At 44.4% G+C, this 19,515-nt stretch overlaps 2 protein-coding genes across 5 annotated transcripts; one reads left to right on the top strand and one right to left on the bottom strand.

Moving 5' to 3' along the window:
* Positions 1-737: 737 nt before the first annotated feature.
* On the top strand, positions 738-7,635 carry fam219ab (family with sequence similarity 219 member Ab). Of its 4 annotated transcripts, none has more exons than XM_053421415.1 (6): positions 738-996; positions 2,320-2,376; positions 3,985-4,082; positions 4,913-4,993; positions 5,090-5,144; positions 7,477-7,635. In XM_053421415.1, the coding sequence occupies exons 1-6, from the start codon at positions 919-921 to the stop codon at positions 7,633-7,635; spliced, it is 528 nt and encodes a 175-aa protein (XP_053277390.1). In that variant the 5' UTR covers positions 738-918. The 4 variants fall into 4 exon arrangements, with proteins under 4 accessions (XP_053277390.1, XP_053277388.1, XP_053277392.1 ...); XM_053421413.1 differs by having other exon boundaries at positions 2,320-2,419; positions 3,977-4,082; XM_053421417.1 differs by having other exon boundaries at positions 919-945.
* Positions 7,636-9,832: 2,197 nt separating this feature from the next.
* On the bottom strand, positions 9,833-14,452 carry klf9 (Kruppel-like factor 9). The gene is made up of 2 exons (XM_053421037.1): positions 13,609-14,452; positions 9,833-11,868 (listed from the first exon to the last, which is right to left on the bottom strand). Exons 1-2 carry the CDS (start codon positions 13,988-13,990, stop codon positions 11,591-11,593), a joined length of 660 nt encoding a protein of 219 aa, XP_053277012.1. The 5' UTR covers positions 13,991-14,452; the 3' UTR covers positions 9,833-11,590.
* Positions 14,453-19,515: the final 5,063 nt, after the last annotated feature.

Here is a 19,515-nt window from a genome sequence, read left to right as displayed (position 1 = left end):
AAAACGCTTAATAGTAGATTTGACTGAATCTATAGGAGCATAACCTCCGACTCTGAGTTCTTTTGCAGACGTGAAGAACAAAGGGAGAGTGAACAGTGAGAGAGGATGTGACTGCGGTTGTTTGGTAATAATAATAATCATAGATGACAAAAAAATAAACAAGCAAAGGACATAACATTGAGCCACTGGCAGCTGCCGGCTCCCACTCACTTTTAAAAAGATTCCTGTTTGATCACAAAAAAGTCGTCTGTGTGTAAAAGAGCACATAAATACAAGTTAGCTGTTCACACTGTAATTGGGGATTAACTCAATAATACTAATCAACTTAACTTAACTTATCTTAACCTAATAATCTTTCCTAATAACGTTAACTGAGCCGGCTTTATCTGCTTTGAATCCAGTCTAAGGACACCTCACCTTATTTACAGAAATGTTAAACAAAATAATTGTATGCTAACCTAAGAAGATACATTATTATTATTACTAGTTTTCTTAAATAATAAACAAGGTGAAACACCCACTTAATTCATTCACTTCCCTGATTTTAGATATATACAGCAAATGTAAACATCAGAACAGACTGCGTCATGTAGTGATTCTAATATTAAGTGTTTATTCTGCTGGGACCTGGCTCCTCTTCAGAAGGCCCCTTACGGGTCCTCGGGCCTAAGCTTGGGATACCCCACCCGGAAGTGGGTGGTGGAGCCACCGTCACCCAGCTGGTCACACCACCGCCGACATACTGCTGCTGCTGGGATGAAGCTCGCCGCCGGAGAACCACAGGAACTGAAACAAATCTGAGATCACGTCACGATCCCGGCGAAACGATACTTACTGATATTTACACTCCAGAAGAAGAAGAAGAAGAGGAAGAAGAGGAAGAAGAGAGGGAGGACGGAAAAGAGGAGTGTTTCCAACATGATGGAAGAAATAGACAGATTCCAAGTACCGAGCGCCGTGCAGGAGGCGGAGATGCAGGCAGAGATGCAGCCGCTGGTAAGTCTCATTTGTCGGCTGTGATGTGATGGAGATGATCGATCAGTGATCAGGAAATGCTTTCTAATTTAAAATGACGTGATTTACTCCTGGATGCTTTGTGTATATAAGGACCAGTCGTGCGTATGCGATGTGCTCCGGGATGAAAACAATTCCATCACCTGCCACGCGTTGTAATGTCGAACATCAAGTCATTCCTCTGACAGACATACAGTGTTAAAGATGACAATGCGTGAGGTGGTTCATCTGCTCGTGCACCAGGGTTCTGTTGCTGTGTGTAAGCAGCATCCGGTGAGCTGCGTAGTGAGCAGCATCCGTCATGTCTGACAACATCCACATCCTCAGCATCCATGCAGCAACTTCCGCGGCCTTATCACGATCCCTGAGCGGCTCCCAATCTCTGACGTGCTCGTATTTAACACCGAGCCACCGTGTGTGTTGTGTATGAAATGAATCAGTGTGAGTGAGATGGCCTGTGGGGGGGGGGGGGGGGGGTGGGGGGGGCCTGGTGACGGCAGCCTGCAGGGCGGCCTCTGCTGCCCGCAGCTTTAACCAGACTGAACCCACAACAGTCTGACCTGCTGTCGCCTCATACCTCCCATCATCTCCTGCGCCTCGTGTGACCACTGGTCTCCTCAACTTTGCCCAGTGGACATGTATTTCATACAAGTGACTTCTATGCTGGGATAAAAGGATAATAAATCAAGTTTAACATTGTTTAAATCATTTCACCATCTCAATTTCTAACTCAACAGTGGAAGGCAACATAAAACCCCCAAACCTTGCTTTCTGAAAAATATCTGAGTTATTAACTCCGCAAAAGTAAACCAATCAATCAATCAATCAAATAATATGTTTATAGCTCATATTCACTAATCACAATTTGCCTTATCAGGCTGAATGAGGTGTGACAAAAACTTATGTACAAATGTGAAAACTTGAGATAGAGTCACAAGCGAGGGAATCCTCTCCCAGAATGCACAGGGCCACGTGTCACAGAGCACATAAACACAACAACAATATTTACAACATTTATAAACAGTGTCTAACATAAACAGAGAGGATGATCAATGTTTATAGTTTTAAAACAAAAGAAAATGTCTGACAGAGGTGTATCATTGTTTCCCCCGACCAAATGTTTTCTACCGTCGACAGAGAGCGACTCTCCCTCACCTGTCTTACGTATTTATGAACTGTTTATTCACATTGTCTGGGAGTAGAGGGAGAGTCTATTGTGCATTACAAAATATACATTAATTATTCATTCAATTCAGTGATGCACATTTTGTGCTCATCTCTCTCTCCGTGCCGTCTTCTCTCTAGGACCCAGCCTCGTCCACGGTGTCAGAGGCGGACTCGGACACCAGGGAGGGGGAGCCCGTCACCATAAACTACAAGCCCTCACCCCTCCAGATGAAAATAGGTGAGATGCTGCAGTATTGGTTGGCTAGGGGTCTGCACGTGGGAGGCAGGAAGCATTTATATGTCAAATCCATGTATAATAATATGTGCAGACGTGATACCTCGGTGAGCAACTTTTCTAAAACCTGTCTATCATACTGCTCAGTCTTACAACAAAATACTGATAATAAACAGAACATGTAATGAATCCTCTAATTTCAGCTGTAACAAGCAAATGTTTGGTAAAAACAACGACCCAATTATGAAAGTTAACATTAATAACTGTTTGTTAACAACCAACCGACTGAAAGACCAATGCTTTCCGCTCGTATCCTTGTTGGTGTTTGTCTTATAGGAAAAGTATGAGTCACTCAGGCCTGTTTTATATTTGGAAACCTGTCTGTCTGGTTTTTGAAAAGCTGTTGTCCTTCAAGCTTCATTTCAGCACCTTGGACAGAGTCCAGGGTCTCTCAGCAGCGCTTCTCCAGATGTCAAACTTACTTCGCCAACGCTTTAAGAAGCAACAATATTTAAACTGAGTAAAGTGTTCAGTGACTGAAATGTTGGTCATGTGCAGTACGTCAGCCACTGTGGAATTATGTTTTATTCATATTTCATATAGAAAGTGAAACCATAATGATGACTTCAGTGGTAATTCATATTGTTTTATTGTTTTATCTTACTGGTTGTTCATCATCTTTTTATGACATATAAACAGTGTGATAAAATGTTTTATCTGTAAAACAGACTCTGAGCATATTGCTTTAATTGCGTTATTATGACATGAGTCACTTTGCCTTTTTTGACCTTGAGATGTGAATTTGCATTTAATGGTCTTTTAACAAGCTTCCCTGGGTTAAAAGTTTAAAGCAATTAAATGGTGGCAAATGTAAATCAAATTCCTTTCTCTAAACCATTATATTTTATCAAGATAAAAAAGATACTTCATATATTTTCGCCACTGGCTCAGACTCCACTGATATCACTGATGTAGGCACTTGTGATCTGATCACTGATGAGAATCGAACAAATGAGAGACCGGAGGTGAGAGCGTTTGATGTCACAATAGGATTCTGTTGTTCTCAGGGTTTGAATCACCTCAGACGCAGCCCGCTGCTTAGAACAAACAGTAACTGATCGTCCCTGATGTCATGTCCTCAAAGTAAAAATTGATTTGAAGTAGAAACAAACCCAGTTTTGTTCTCTGATCCGCACATCTCCTGATTAGTGTCTCTTTAAATTACACTGATGTCTCCTCTCATAAATGTTAAAACCTAAGAAGACTTCCACGGCGCTTACAGCGTGACAGAATTACCTGCAGCAGTAAGTTGAGAAAATATGACTTGCATTATATGTCCCTCTGCAAAGCCATAATTCAGATAATTAAGCTCCCTAAGTTTTATGATTTTTTTTATGACTAAAATTGCAGAAGCCAGAACAATATTTCAACCTTATTCATGTGTCATGTAAAGTTGATCTGATGTGTGTGTTCCTTTGTGTGTGTGTGTGTGTGTGTGTGTGTGTGTGTGTGTGTGTGTGTGTGTGTGTGTGTGTGTGTGTGTGTGTGTGTGTTGTGCAGAGAAACAGAGAGAGCTGGCCAGGAAGGGTTCGTTGAAGAACACCAACACTGTAGGAAGTCCAGTGAACCAGCAGCCCAAGAAGAACAACGTCATGGCCAGAACACGGTAAGAGACGATCGCTCTGCTCCTCGGGTAATGGTGAAAATGAGACAAGTCGAAAGACGGCGTCTGTCTGAGAGATAGAGATCAGTAATCAAAATGGATTTCAGCTTTGTGACGGTCTGAAATTGGGCGAGAGGCGGAGTTAACCCTGGACAAGCTGCCAGCATATCGCAGGGCCAGCATACACAGACAAACAACCATTCATTCTGACATTAGTCTACAGCCGACATAGACCCTGTTGAGATCAGTCAGGAGTGAACTAAATGCACCCAATGCTTCCCGATCACTCAAACTGGTCTGGGACGCATAGGGCCACAGACTTTTCCCTGCCACATATGAAAGACTTTAGTGTCTTCAATTAACCTGAGCCCATCTGCATGTCTTTGGAATGTGGGAGGAAGTCTGAGTATCTGGAGAAAACCCACCAGACACAGGGAAACATGAAAACACCAAACAGAAAGTTCTTTCTTTGGACGACACTGCTCACCACATCAGCCCCGTCATGGTCGTCCAAAATGACCCTTTTGGGGATATACATTTTTAAGGGGCTTGAATGAATAGATTTTGTTCTCCTGTCTATTACTTGTCTTTTATTGATTCAGGGATTTGTCCAAAGAATTAGAGTCTTTCGCGCTTCCCTTCAGGTTTGATATAGTCTCAGGCTCGTCTCGCTTTTCTCTCAACACCTCTGTCGATTTTTATTCACCTCTTTGTGATGTTCCCTCATTCGCCTCATCCCCTCTTACACCCTATCTCTGCTCCTCTCATCCTCCCCCACTCTGATTCTCCTCTATCCTTCCCTCCCTCTCTTTCTCTCTGTCCCCCCCACACAGGTTGGTAGTGCCCAATAAAGGCTATTCCTCTTTAGACCAGAGCCCAGACGAGAAGCCCCTGGTGGCCCTAGACACAGACAGGTGAACACTCACACAAACACACTGCTCCTTGTCTCCATGGGTTTTGTTAAGGAGGCACATAAACACAATCAACCAACTTGTGTTTTTCCTTTGCAGCGATGATGATTTTGACATGTCTAGATACTCATCGTCGGGATACTCCTCTGCTGAGGTGAGCGCTCACTTTTACTGTCTCCGTCACTCCCTCCTTCCAATCCCTCCCTACACTCCCTCCCTCCATTTTCTACGACTGCCGAAAAGCCAGGAATCCGGATTTTATAATCCAGTCTTGGAGCGAGCCCATTTTCTTCCATCCTGCTCATCCAAGTGAATTCTTTAGCCTTGTGCACGGCCACAGTTATACTGAAGATGCACATGCACAGAAATATATGTATGAGACACATCGCAGTAAACAAATGAAATGTCATCTTTGGCAGACTGCTCCTGCAAATCCTGTTTTCAAAACGTCTGCAATTATAAGTGCACATAACAGACAGGCCGTCATATTTTACTCTCGGGAGGAATTCTCATTCTCAGCCTCTGCATCAGTTTCCTGTCAATTACATGTCCAGGCCACCATTTTGTAAATCGTCTGTATTTATAAAGCCGCAGTTATGAGCAGTTTTGCTATTGAGACATTCTCACACAAATTCTTAAAGTGCATCTACGTGAAGCACACATCACTGACACACTGCTGGCACAGCCGTCATTTGGAATTTGGGGTTCAATAGCTTGCCCAAGTGCACTTTGGCGCGCAGAATGAGGGAGACTGGGATCAAACCCTTTACCTTCTGATTAATGGACGACCCGCTCTACCTTCTGAGCCACAGCTGCCCATTATCTAATTTAAATGATCTTATAAGCAGTAAATGTAAGCCACTTTATCCATTTTCTCTTCTTTTTACCTCAAGCTAACTACAGAAAGTTTCGCGTTTTTCGTCCTGCAGGGAATTGTGGTTGTTGTTAACACAGTTTATCTACATTTAGCAGGAGCTTTAATCTAAAGTGACTTCTAACTGAGGAACTAGACTCACGCTTCAGTACAGCAGGAGACCTCGGGGTAAACACTGAGTTCTAAATCTGCACAATAGGACAAAGTGTTGGAGCTCAGGTAAAGAGGATCAGCGATTGTGTGAGTCCGGCGTGTTAGAGGTGTCAGGAGAGGAGCTGCTCTCAGAAGAGATGAGTCTCCTGCAGGCTTGTGAAGATAGAGAGGGAGACGGCTCTGCCCTGATAGCTTGGGTAAGTTTGTTCCACCATCAGGGAACCACAAACGGGAACAGTCTGAACGGAGATTGCCTTGTGTGTTAGGGATTGTCGTGTCAGACGACATTCCCTGGAGGACCGCAGCGGTCAGGAAGAAGCATAAGTCAGTATGATTGAGTCCCTGTAGACGGGTGCAGACACAGAAGACGCTGTGTACTAAAGAAGCTGACTTGAATTAGATTTGGGCGGCGATGTGTAGCCAGTGGAGGTCGATGATCAGGGGAATGACACGTGCCCTTTGAGGATGATGGACGAGACATGCTGCTGCATTCCAGACCATATGTATAAGGGTTTGACTGTGGATGATGGGAGGCCTGCTAGAGGGGCGAGCGATAACCAGGGGCTGCACCGAGAGTGGAGTGGGACTCTGAGTCAGGTTAGGTCTGATTCAGAGCCACAGACAGATGCAACAGGGTCTGAGAAGGATAACTGGTCATCAAACATTACACCAGGTTTCATGTGACCTCGGTTTGGGGTGAGAGATACTGGGGGGACTTCGAAGTTGATATTGCAGAGATGACAGTTATTACATATGAGGAGTGATGCAAGAATTTTAAATGAAGACATTGCTTCAGTTTTGCATACAAAATCTTTGTGTGAAAAAAAAATCATACTCGGACCGAGTGGTTGTCATCACGTTCATGACAAAGATCCAAGTGATTCTCCTCACAGCCATCTGTGAAAGTTCCTGAGAGTTTTAATATTTTTACACGGTACTTTGTCTTAACCTGACAACAGTTACATTTATGTTGTCATCACTAGGTTGGGGTTTTTTTCAGTTGGTAAATGAGACCTTTTTGATGCATGTGATGCACCTCATTACAATCAGCAGGCTAATTCTCCCCCCCTCTGCCCTTTGAAACCTCCCTGTCCTGAAACACAGCAAATCGTTGTTAATCCACTTCAGCTTGATTTGACTTGTTCATCGTAGAGGTGTTGGTGGGTGGAATTTGTTGCCTGTGGACAGAGCAAGGCGAGCTGTGTTTCCATTCTTTAAGCTAAGCTAACATGTAGCTGAATCTAGCCACATGTTTGCCATACGTCTAATGCACCACATTAGAAATAGTATGCATCGTCTCCTTGGCCCTGTACATTGGGCAATATGTGCTGGCATGACTACCTCCAAAACTTGACTGTACAAAGCTAACGATCCAGGTACAAATGCTCTCTAGCCCGGGCCAGGAGTCAGCAGACATTGCTGTAACCTCTTCTCCCCCCCCCCCCCCTCCCTCCTGCAGCAAATCAACCAGGATCTGAACATCCAGCTGCTGAAGGACGGTTACCGCCTGGACGAGATCCCAGATGACGAGGACCTGGATCTGATTCCACCCAAATCAGTCAACCCCACCTGCATGTGTTGCCAGGCAACCTCCTCCACCACCTGTCAAATACAGTAACCCCGCCCCCTCTGACCTTCTGCCCCCACCCTCCCGACCCCGTTCTACAAAACATAGAACCCCCGGATCTTCATCTGCTGTGAGTTTACTTTGCCACCACAGCAGCGACAGTGAAGCATTGGTAGAATATAGTAACAACAGTTAAGTGATATGATGATAATGACAAATAATACAGTTAATATATAGAAACATTGGTTTACATTTAAAGGAGAAGGAATATATGTTAACATTATGACTATGTATTTAAAAGCGGTGGTTTCCTCCTATGGTAGGACGTGCACTTCTGTTTGGAAGAACCTGACGTAACTTAACACACTGACAGTAAACAAAGGGTTAATTGATGCCGTAGAAGTGATTTCAATTTCCTTGAAGAATATGAGACGTCATCATGACTCCTAACTCAGCAGTTCTGCTTACCTGACTTCTTGGTTGCATTTTTCTAGTTTATTTCTATTTAGTTTTTTATTTAAATGCTTACTTTTTTAAACCTGCAGGTTCAGTAAGATTGTACGTGTTGCTGTGGAGGTATTTGAGAAGTGTGGACTGCGGTCTTGGTCCCCCGATAGAGGAAACTGTATTCATTGTACTGTACAGGGTTGTAATGTAGCACAGGCCAGGTCATTGCACTGTAACACTTCTTCACAATGTTTTGCTTTCTTTGCCCGACTGACTTGATATGTTGCGTTCCAGAGTTTAGGGATGAACATGTAAGTACAGTACATGGCTGAGGAACAAATTGCATGAAGAACACCTCACGGAAGGAATTGATAATAATAAGCAAGTACCTCGTTGCACATGATTTTTGAACCATTTCTCACGTGCTACTGTTGAGGCACGGGCTTGGTTTGTATTGGCTTGAATTTGCACAGTTTTGATTTTTATTTTTGGGCCCATATCTGTGGTCTTTCCTGCAGAGCGGTGACAGTGTCTTATCTGAAATGAACTGTGTCAAAAGGGAAGATTACTTATCGTCGCACCGACCCTCTAGCACATGACGTTCACATGATGCTTCCCATGTTATCAAGGCCAAAGGGACTCCTCCCCATATTTCTATCTATCTACAGGTCATAAAGGGAGCACACAGGTTCAGATGCAGAGATTTATTCTCTCCACACACACACACACACACACACACACACACACACACACACACACACACACACACACACACACACACACTCTCTCTCACACACACACATGCACTGACACATGTGCATGCATAAAGACATAAAGTACCAAAATAAAGAGGGAGATGGCATCTATTTGCCTCTTTGGACTTGATTTTGAGCACTAATATCCTTCATATGACCCTCTCTGTCCCTTAAATCAGTTGATTATTCGCAATTAGAGTATGCCTTAAGTACAGAGAAGTTCAAACGACGCGCATTTATTCCCATCTTTATCATTTCATTTATTTGAAGAACATTTGCAGTCTATGAAGTTGTGCTTTTTTACATTTTGACATGAGTGATAATTATTTTTCTTTGGTTCTCCTTTTTTTTTAATTTTCTTGTACTCTGACACTTCCATTACAGTATTTAACAATGTTATTGTTATGTGCAGTGTATGAAAACAAATAAACAGAGCTGATAGAGCACTCGCTTTCGTCCTCACTGCCTCTGTAACACCTTCTTTGCAGTTGTGGGTTAGGGTTAGGGTTAGTACTGTACTTAAAGTGTAGCAGGAGAGGACGGGTAGAAGAGGTGGAGGTTTAGGGGTTTTAGTTTTAATATAGATTTAGCATTAACAGTTATAATTTCACTCCACTGCATTTATCACCAATTATCTGTCCCCTGTCTCTGTGACATATTTACAATGCATTCAATAACAAGAGGGGAATGTGTCCACTGTGAGCAGGTAACACTAGACCCCGCCTCCTGCAGCAGCGGCATTACTGGTGAGGAGGAAACTCTTGAAATGGATTCAGAAGAAGCCACCGCCAAGACTCTAGTAGATACATAAAACTGTAGTAGACGATGCATTGGGGAATAGACTAGATTCTGCGTGTACTTTTACTTTTAATACTTTTAATATATTCAAAAGTCAGTACCTAGTTACTTCTACTCAAGAAGAAAAGTTGTTGTGGTCCATTTACTTCCTCCACCACTGGCCCTATACTATCAGATATAATATTAATGAAATTCAGTCAATCCAATGTTAAATGGGTTTGATGTGGGAAAGAAGTACTGAGCACATATTTGAAAAGAAAAAATCATTTTAATGTTAAAACCTTTTGAGCAGTAATTATCACACAGCTACAGTGTGTATATTGCAATAACATGGGATCTGGATTGACAGTCCCTGATTACAGCACAGTAGCATCAGAAGAAAAGGCTCTGACCTGAAAGGCACCAACATCTTATCAAGGTTATGAGAGAGAAAACAAACAAACAAACAGCATTTCACTTTAACAAATGTAAGTAGTTTGGGTTCTGTGAGCATACACCTAACTCCACACTCTATTTGGATGATGAATGCATTATGTATAAAAATAAAACGAATGACATCGACAATGTGGTGGACGAATAAGACCTCTTATCCCATTAGTAACAATATAAAAGATAACAAGACAAATAAAAAATAAAAACATTGTACCAAACAAATACAAACAAACATGCTACATGATGGAATTCATTGATTCACAGACTAAATAATCACGAGAGCCTGCCTTAAAATGCTTGGACAGGGAATAAAAAAAAATGTTGTTTTGATTTTCTGTTATGAGAAATGTTGTGCTTCCACATCACCACCAGGGGGTGTAGTTTAAACTGAAAGGACAGTGCGTCACATTATTATTCCCTGATAATATGCAGTACGGTTACAGAGTAAACAAAACGTAGTTTCAATGTACAGCAACTGGCACTGTTGGTGTGTATAAAAGACAGCCGCTGATATTCAGGGTGATGAACATCAACGGAAAGAATCTGACAATGTTCGTTCATGTAGTTTTTCCCCAAAAGTTGAAAATGTAGAAATTTCTCTCTGCTACAAAAACCCTTAAAAAAGGCACAGGCGTTCTTGCTCCACACTCTGATCACTGTGGTCTGAACCCGGAAGAGAGAGAAAGTAACCGCTTCACTTTTACCCTGTAGTGCTTCGCTGCACCACCGACACAACTCAAGTCTGATTAAGCAACACAAAAGATGACTTTTATTTGCCTGTGTGTTATGAGCAGTGTTATTTAATCGTGCTGTGACAACATTGACGTTTCAACGCGGGACCCACTCTGTCTACACCTACAGGCTCACAGTTCACCTGACTCTGCAAGTCTCTATATTATAGCTTTGTCCTATTACTCTCTAATGCCACCTAACTACAGGATACTGAGCTTATCATCCGTCTGGAAGTTAGTTTCATCTATTTACAGGATATCGCTGCTATACTGTACAATTGTTCTGGTCTGGAGAATAACTGTTCAAGTGTAAGTGTGTGTTTGCGTGTGCAACAATAGCGTTCGCTTTAAGACTTTTCCCAAATCATCGTGGGAATATCTCAGTCGGAAGATTAAGTCGACTTGTTTTCCTGTTGTTTTCTACTACAAAGGAGATGATGCAACGTGAAAACATGTAGTGTTTATGAAAACGACTGTGGGTATATGTACATGGATTCCACCCCGACAGTGGAAAAAAAATAGACACAGAAAACAAATTTAATTATTGCAAAAGGTGAAACAAGTCGACCTGTCAGATTGACCCTGAATAACCTTTAATAAATAGCAGTCATCTCAGGGAATAAGAGGGGGAAACTGGATTTTGAGAACAGTCAGGCTGAAACTGTTTTGCACACTGGTTCCTGCACAGGAACTCTCTGGATAGTGGTCTGGCAGGTTGGGTTGTCTGTCTGGAAAGGATTTGTGTGTAGGTGCACACGCCACACGTTAGGGTGTGTGCATGTTTGTGTATGCCTCGGATTCTACTACGTGTACCTATATGTATGTACAGTATGTGGGTGTGTCTCACACCCCTGCAGGGCTTTGGTCTCCAGAATCAGACGACACAGAAGTGGAGCAGCGCCGTCTCTTGGCGGCGCTGGAGCCCTGGAGCATGCTGGGCTGGAAGCCTGCGTGTCGCCGGGCGTGTTTAGTCAGGTGGTCGCTCCTCATGAAGCACTTGTCACACATTGGACAGTTGAAGCGCTTCTCGCCCGTGTGCGTGCGATAGTGCCGCGTCAGCTCATCTGATCGGGAGAACTTCTTGCCACAGTCTGGCCAGGTACATTCAAAGGGACGCTCACCTGAGGAAACACACACACATTCTGTGTTACTACACCTTGACTGCATTTACATAATAAGCTTTTCTTGCTCACTGCTATAGAGTATACAGAAAAACCTACTTTGGATGAACCATCAGAGGCCACCTTCACTATAATCTTCATTTACTTTTATACTCAAAACTGTGATATTACCTCCTCTTAATGTACAGTTTGTAGAATTTAGTGACATCTAGTGGTGAAGATGCATGTTGTAGCTGAATAACCCTCACCTCACCCTCCCCTTCCCCTTCCAAACATGAAGGAGATCCTGTGGTAGCCTTCAGTTGTCATAAAAACTCAAAAGGGGTTTAGATTGTCCAGTTTGGGCTACTGTAAAAAACATGGCGGCCTGCGTAAAGAGAACCGGCTCCTGATGTTAATTTAAGTATTTAAATATAAGGGTCTTATTCTAGGCTAAGAAAACAACAATTTGTACAATTAAGATGAAACACAATCGTGAAAACATCACTAGGATTATTTCATATTCAATTTCTGCCATTAGATCCCTTTCACCTAAATCTTACCCACCGAACTTTTAACACTAGAAATACTGACAATAAATACAAACAACACACGGAATGAAGCGTGTGAAAACAGGAATTGCAGAGTAGAAACTTCACCCGAATTAGACTGTGTGCGCGTGTGTGCGTGCGTGTGTGTTTGCGAGTTGTTTCTTCCTGTGATAAATAAAATAAAAGTTTGGGACATTGCTGCAATAAACATCGTTTTCCCAGAACACAGTGATTTAGAAACATTGAGTCATGATAAGAGCCTCGTGAATAAAAAAAGAAAAAAGAAAAAAAGAACGAAAAAACCGGAGGAGATATGGCCGCCCCTCCTCCTCCCCCCACTCCCCCCCCTGCACGTGCTTCGCTGCACCTCGTGTTTCCTCTTGTTTACAACCATACGTGCGGTGCGGGTTGGGGCGGGCGGGAGCAGGCTGATGACGCGTGAGGAAGCGATGGTGCAGCAGGGAGGGAGACATCTCAGGACACGGGACGGGCGAGGACACGGTGTCGCAGTGACCTACACGTGAACGTGTCGCGTGTCCTTGTTAGCACACGTGTGATCTGCGTATGACATTAAGAAAAATAATTGCGTGTCTCGTGCGTGACGCGGATCAGCGACCTGGGGGCTGAGGTTCACCTGAAGTTAACCCGATCGCAATCAGGGGCGGCGGGCACGCGGTGTTCCCGGCTCGTGTAAGGTCAGTGCGGGTTCGTGTCAGCACCACGTTTATATCACGCCCCCCCCCCCCCCCCCCCCCCCCATCCTCAGTAGAGCCTCTCGACCCCGACACAGCCCGTCACACCCACCACAGCCAGGGGGCGACTTCATGGGACCCCCGTTCCTATAACCTGTTATTCATTTATATGAACATGTGGTCCCTCACTTACACTGCTCATGTCATGTCACACCACACACGCACGTACAACAACACACTCACACCCCCCCCCCCCCCCCCCCCCACACACACACACACGCAGTCCTGGTCTATGACATTAAATGTGGGGCTTTTCATGACGTTATAATAACGGTGTTATTTCAATCTCTCGCAGTGACGTAGTTCAGTGTGATGTCACTCCTATTCCAATATCCCATGCTATTTTACGTTCTGACTGTGACGTCAGCATGAGATGAGCCCCACTGGTGAAAGTGACGCAGAGCGGCTCTCTGTGGGCCCGGTGCTGTCGTAGGCGTGTCCCCTGGCCCCTGACTTACCGGTGTGGACCCTGAGGTGGGCTTTGAGGTGGGACGACTTCCCGTACACCTTCCCGCAGCCGGGGAAGGGGCAGCAGTGTCTCTTCTCGGGAGACTCCTGCCTCCGCGCCGCTTTGTCCCGGGACTGTTTGGGGGCCACCGAGCTCCGTCCGTCCCCGGCCCCCAGCCGGCAGCCGGCCCTCTCCACCTTCTCCAGCGGGCCGGCGTCAGTGCCCCCGAGACACCTACCGGCAGCCGCGGGGTTACATTTGTTCAAGTCCAATAAAATCATCGCCACCATCAGCAACGTCCTGTTCTCCTGGTTCTCTATCAACATGTCCTCTGTCCGGCCCGGTTCTCGGCCGGTGGAGACACACTCTGCGGACATGTCGACCTCCGACATCACTGAGGCACAACCGGCCGGAGAGAGAGAAGCCTGAGTGTTAAATCTGCAGGAAGTAGATCCCGTATTAAAACAACTGGGGGGCAACAGGGATGCGATCGGTCCTCCCAGGAGACATGTGGTCAACCATCCACACGTGTCCGCTTCAATGTGACTGTGCTCAGGCTGCGTCTTCTGCTGCAGGCGGACAAATAAACAGCTCTCCAGGAAAAACAGACGTGTCAATCGTCCTCACTCTTCTTCCCCTTCTTCCTCTTGATCCTTTCGTTTCCCCAAAGAGACGGGTCGATGAACGGGAGCTTTCCAGGACGCAGCTATCGTGTCCGCTGTGATTCTGCCTCTGTTCGCTCCCACATGCGTCAACTTGTCCTGATTCAGCCCGAGCTGCACTTCTCTCAACTCCAAGAAACTATTTCGCGGAATCCCGCGGTGTCATAATAAAGCGGCGCTCTGATTGGTCGAGAGGACACATGACTTGGTTTTTGGAATTGCTTATTCACACGGGTGAGTGACGGTACGATCGGTCAATCACTGACGAAGAAAGGGCTGGACCAGCCTGATGCTACCTTCACGTACTTACAGTGGCTGGGAAATGCATTTTAGGTCCATCTGTAGTCTCGAATTATTTTGTGTGCTAAATATCCCACCCATCATCATCATCATCATCCATTTTACTTGTTTGTTTAATATTCGTATTTTGGAACAATATCTGTATTTACATTTGGGTCATTGGGAGTTAAAAATGCATGCATTTTTTCTTTCCTTTTATTTATGCATATAAGACTGGCTCATTTGCCATTTCCTATTACAGACAAGTATGTTTTCCACGTGGTGTTGAGGAGGTACTTGAACGCATCACATGAGAGGGGTTGGGTTCAACGCCGCATTAGAGCACCCCCCCCCCCCCCTCCACGCTGTTGTTAACTTAAACGTCCTTTGAGGACAGAGTTGTGGAGGTGGAAACCTATTGACTTTATATCCTCCATATGGTTTCAGGGTCTTCTTTGTGTAGCAAGTTGCAGAGGGGGTCAATTAGCGTTTTCATGTTTAGTTTGAGTCAACATAAACAAGATCCTGCACATTTGCATAGAAGAGACTGTTCTGAGAAACAAAGAACCCCCCTCACACACACACAACAATGGAGTATAGGATTGCTCAAGAGCATCTGTGCTTGCGGGTCACACTGTCCGTAAACCAGTGAGTGCTGCTGTCACAGTGTACATATTTCACGATGACAGATAAGATTCATTGTGTTGTGGCCACACGGACCGGGAGAGTTGTTGCTGCAGCCTGGTGTTGGGAACATATCTTTCTTAAGGGGCCCAGTGGTTACTGCTGCTGTTGCTGAATGTGAGTCCTGCAGCTGCTTATCTGTTTGCTCGGCCCTTTCCTGTGAAGGTCAAAGAGAGCAGCTCACGTTTATGATCTTTCTACACATGCTGCCTTTACCTGAAGCAGATGTTGGCACTGTAAATAGGTTTACAGGGAGATAACTGTGATTTGGGAATCATAAGTTATAATTAGATCGCTGTAATGAGCTGTTAAATGAGTGGAATGGTTTGTAATAAAGAAAGTGTAACTAATGGCACAAAACAGATCACCTGTGTAACGTCAGGTGGCATCCGACCCGAGCAGGCCCATTACTGCTTATGTGATGACACACAATGTATATCAGTGTCATGTATGTGCTGCGTCTGGTCAGCTGTAAACCAACCCAGACACTGATTCCCATGATGCCTGAGCTGCAGACTGGTCTCACTTTGTGGCCCACTTTCACAGCCATGGTCTGATTCTAAATTAGCCCTGGCCTCAGCTGTCCTCGGAGCTGCACTTGAACCCTGCAGCACCAGTGAAGACTCACAGAGGGCGTGCGTTCACTTCAACACATAGAACAGTGCGTTTATATCTTTCTCTCTTGCACACTCAGAAAAAGAACCCAAGGGAAAATGTTACGAATGTGCTGGTTCTTTCATTTCTCTCATCCATTAACGTCCAGTGGTTTTTGTGTAAAGTCCCCGGGAGTTAATGATCACACTGTCTATTTAATGTTTAAAATAATAAAAAACGAAAAACACATTATACAACCCCTTTCCGCAGAATGTTGTGAAAGGTCTTGATAAGGCTAAATAGCAACAGTCATAAGAATGTAACAACAGTTACAGGCTAGATGATTATCGTGCCTCCCAAAGTACAGTCTATGCTTCGTGTCCCTATAATGGATGGTGTGTGGTTATGAACTTCTCTAACGCCTTTAAAACTTGAAACTGATTGAATGTTCTTTGTCTATTCATGATCCAGAGTAAAAGCTTTTAATTTCTAGTTGAGAAGCATTTTCTTAGTCACTCGTTCTTTTTGTATTGTGTGATGTACAAGCCACCTCAACACGATGTGCTTCCTCAGCCTGCGGAGCCAGTGTTCCCACTCATTTACTAAATATACATGTTCTTTCAACGAGGCTGCACACGCTTCTTTTTCCTCTGTGCCTCAACACTCATAGTGGCTGTTATGTTCTCTCTAAAAAAGCACAGCCTGGTTGGATTATAGCCTAAGTTACATCCCAGTACGAATAATTGGTCCTTATGGATTAATTAGGTGCAATGATTAGAGGCACAAATGTATAAATAATGTGTTATTTATTTAAAGTTTTATAGGTGTTTGCATTCATTGTTGAATATGCACACTCAAATATAAAACCTATTCTGGAGACAGTATTGTTACATTTTACAAGACAGATATATAGGTCAAAATCTCCCTATATATGCACTCGGTGCTCTTGCAACCGTAACCAGACCCCTTGCAAAAAAAAAAGAAGAAGAGAGGTGCTTTCAGTGCATTCATGACCGAAGTTCCTTGAAAACCTCTCTCAGCTGTGGGGGGGAGGGTTGAGCAACAATGCCTGGCAATAGTTTCTCCTTGACATGAACTCATGGACACATTTCCCTTCCTGAAGCAGTTCATATAAGAATAACACACACACACACACACACACACACACACACACACACACACACACACACACACACACACACGCTGAGAGGTGCTTTCCTGTATTTTAGTGGCTCATCGTGACCCAGGTGGGGTAAAGTCCTCACTGCGTGTTAGTGATACACCACCGTGTGTGATGATGGGACTAAACCATGGAGCAACACTTCACAACAACAGAGCCACTCCTCACAACCAGCTGCACATACACCCTCCTCCCTGCAGGGGCGGGTCAATCTGTGCACTGCAGCAGACATGTCACTGCGTAAAACAGCAGATTTCCGCTGACCGACAGTGTGAGACACAACATGTCCGAGGCTGAAGGGGACTGAACACACAGTCTCCGTCTGAGGACAACAGCTGTTGTGCGAGTCTCTGCAGGAACTTTCCTGGATCGTGCTGGAGCCCCGCCCCCCTGTGGTGGCGGAAGAAAGCCTGGATTTCTAGGAATACAATCTGGTTGTAACTGGAGGTTTTCGCCCGTGGCCTCCCTGCGCTCTGCTCGGCTCCTCCTTCAGTCCAGCACAGTGGTAAACATTTCTGAGGAAGGAGAGGAGCTCCCTCCTCCCTCCTCCTCCTCCTCCTCTTCACAGAGGTGCCAGAGTTCAGTCCGAGTGCGCTGCGCATCTGGGTCATGTTATTGTGTTGACACCGGCCGACACGACACGGCGGTTGTGTAAGATACAAATTATGAACTTCTTTTGGAGTGCGCGTGCGCGTGCGGTAACAGAGGAGGAGGAGGGCACGTGCGTAATCCAAGTACAGAACGTTCCCTTCCTCGTGCGCGTGTACCGCCGCTGACACGCGCGCTGCAAGAACAACCCCATGCACTCAGGCCCCCACGGAGCGCGGGACACACCGGAAGGCCCGGTTCAGTCCGAGGAGCAGGAGCCAGGGCCGCACAGTGGAGACACAACAGACACTCAACAGACACACAACAGGGAGGTGTGGAGCCTGTGGTCTACAACACCAACACTGAAGCAGAGGCAATGTTATTAAACAGGAAAAGGAATAATGCCTGAATCATAATCATAGGAAACGACCATGCAGTGCTGAAAAATACATACAAAGTACTTAGAGCTATAGGCTACTTGAGTATTTTCATTCAATAGTACTTTATACTTTTACATTACCACATTTCAGGCAGAAATAATCAAAAATGTTACTCGTACACTTTCTTTATATTACACCTGTAATTGCAGTACTTTTACCTTAGACACATTTTGCTGATTTACTTTGACCCAATTAGAATTGTGACTGCTAGAGGTATAGGCCTAGTACTCAAACATTTAACTATTGTAAAAGTACAAATAAGTAGACACAAATTGTTCTACTTGACTAAAAGTAAGGATCTGCTTTTAAATACACTACATTGTAGTCTTATATTCCCTAATGCAATGGTCAACTACATATATTCTATATAAAAATGAATGGTCTACCTGCTCTGATTGGATCAACGGATCCCTTCAAGTAATTGAATATTTATAAAATATTTAAAAAAACGTGTAAAACATGTAAAACAATCCATTGTTCAAATGGAGTAGATATTTGCTGATACATGTAGTGGAGTAAAAGTGAAAAGTACCTGGAAATAAACCCACTTAAAGTAAAGTACATGCAATGAAAAATGTATTTAAGTGCAATAACTAATTAAATGTACAGTACATTGTTACATCCCACCAATGAGTCTTTTATTTAACCTCAGAACATAACTTCGGATAGATGAAGATTCAACTCCCGAGTTGTTGTTTTGGGCAACACTGGAGATTGCAGTATATAATTTTGTGCCAAAGGTGAATCAGCTCCTAGCAAAGCACAGTGTGAACTAAAAAGGAATGTTGCTTTACAAAAGAGAAAATAACACAACGTCTCTGACTGTATTGTTATACAGGTAGTACAGGTGGAGGTGCTCATGTTGTCCTGTACACAAAGCAGGATGAAGCAATGTATTTGCAAAGCAGCACCCACATATTTTCAGAAGTGGTGATTTTCCACTTGTGCACTGCTTTATTTTACCTCAACAAACTGACACACACGTGTTGACTGTGTGTTTTACAGTCTCGAGCCGAGGAGCAGAGGAAAAGCAGGAAGTAAAGTAAACTGCAAGAAACCAGCATGTTGCAAAATGTCACATTGCTATAAATAATAATTTCCAATGAGTGGCAATTCTCTTGAAAACTCGCCCCTTGTTCATTACTTGTACAACTCATCACATCCCCCTGTGGAATCAATTCAACAGTCTGCTTCTGCCTCATGGTGGAATTTCTTTTTTTGAAGCACCGATCCACACCTGTAGAACTCGTCTCACCAGCAGCCAGTGGGACCCAATGGGGGGCCGGGGGGGGAGCAGTGGCAGTCTGTCGTCCTGTACTCACTGCAGAGCAGCTCGTGTGCTGTGGCTCTGTAGCTGATGGTTTACACACCATGAGGCTTTGTTGTTTCTGAGCCCTGTGACAATGAGGTTAACGGCTCTCGTTCCCAGTTCATATCTCAACCCCATGAAGGGAACAGTGGAAACACAGATGTTCCTGATGTTTTTGCCC

The sequence above is a fragment of the Pleuronectes platessa genome, chromosome 4, assembly GCF_947347685.1.
Source record: "Pleuronectes platessa chromosome 4, fPlePla1.1, whole genome shotgun sequence".
Lineage (NCBI taxonomy): Eukaryota > Metazoa > Chordata > Actinopteri > Pleuronectiformes > Pleuronectidae > Pleuronectes > Pleuronectes platessa.
This window is presented reverse-complemented; position numbering and strand designations above follow the sequence as displayed.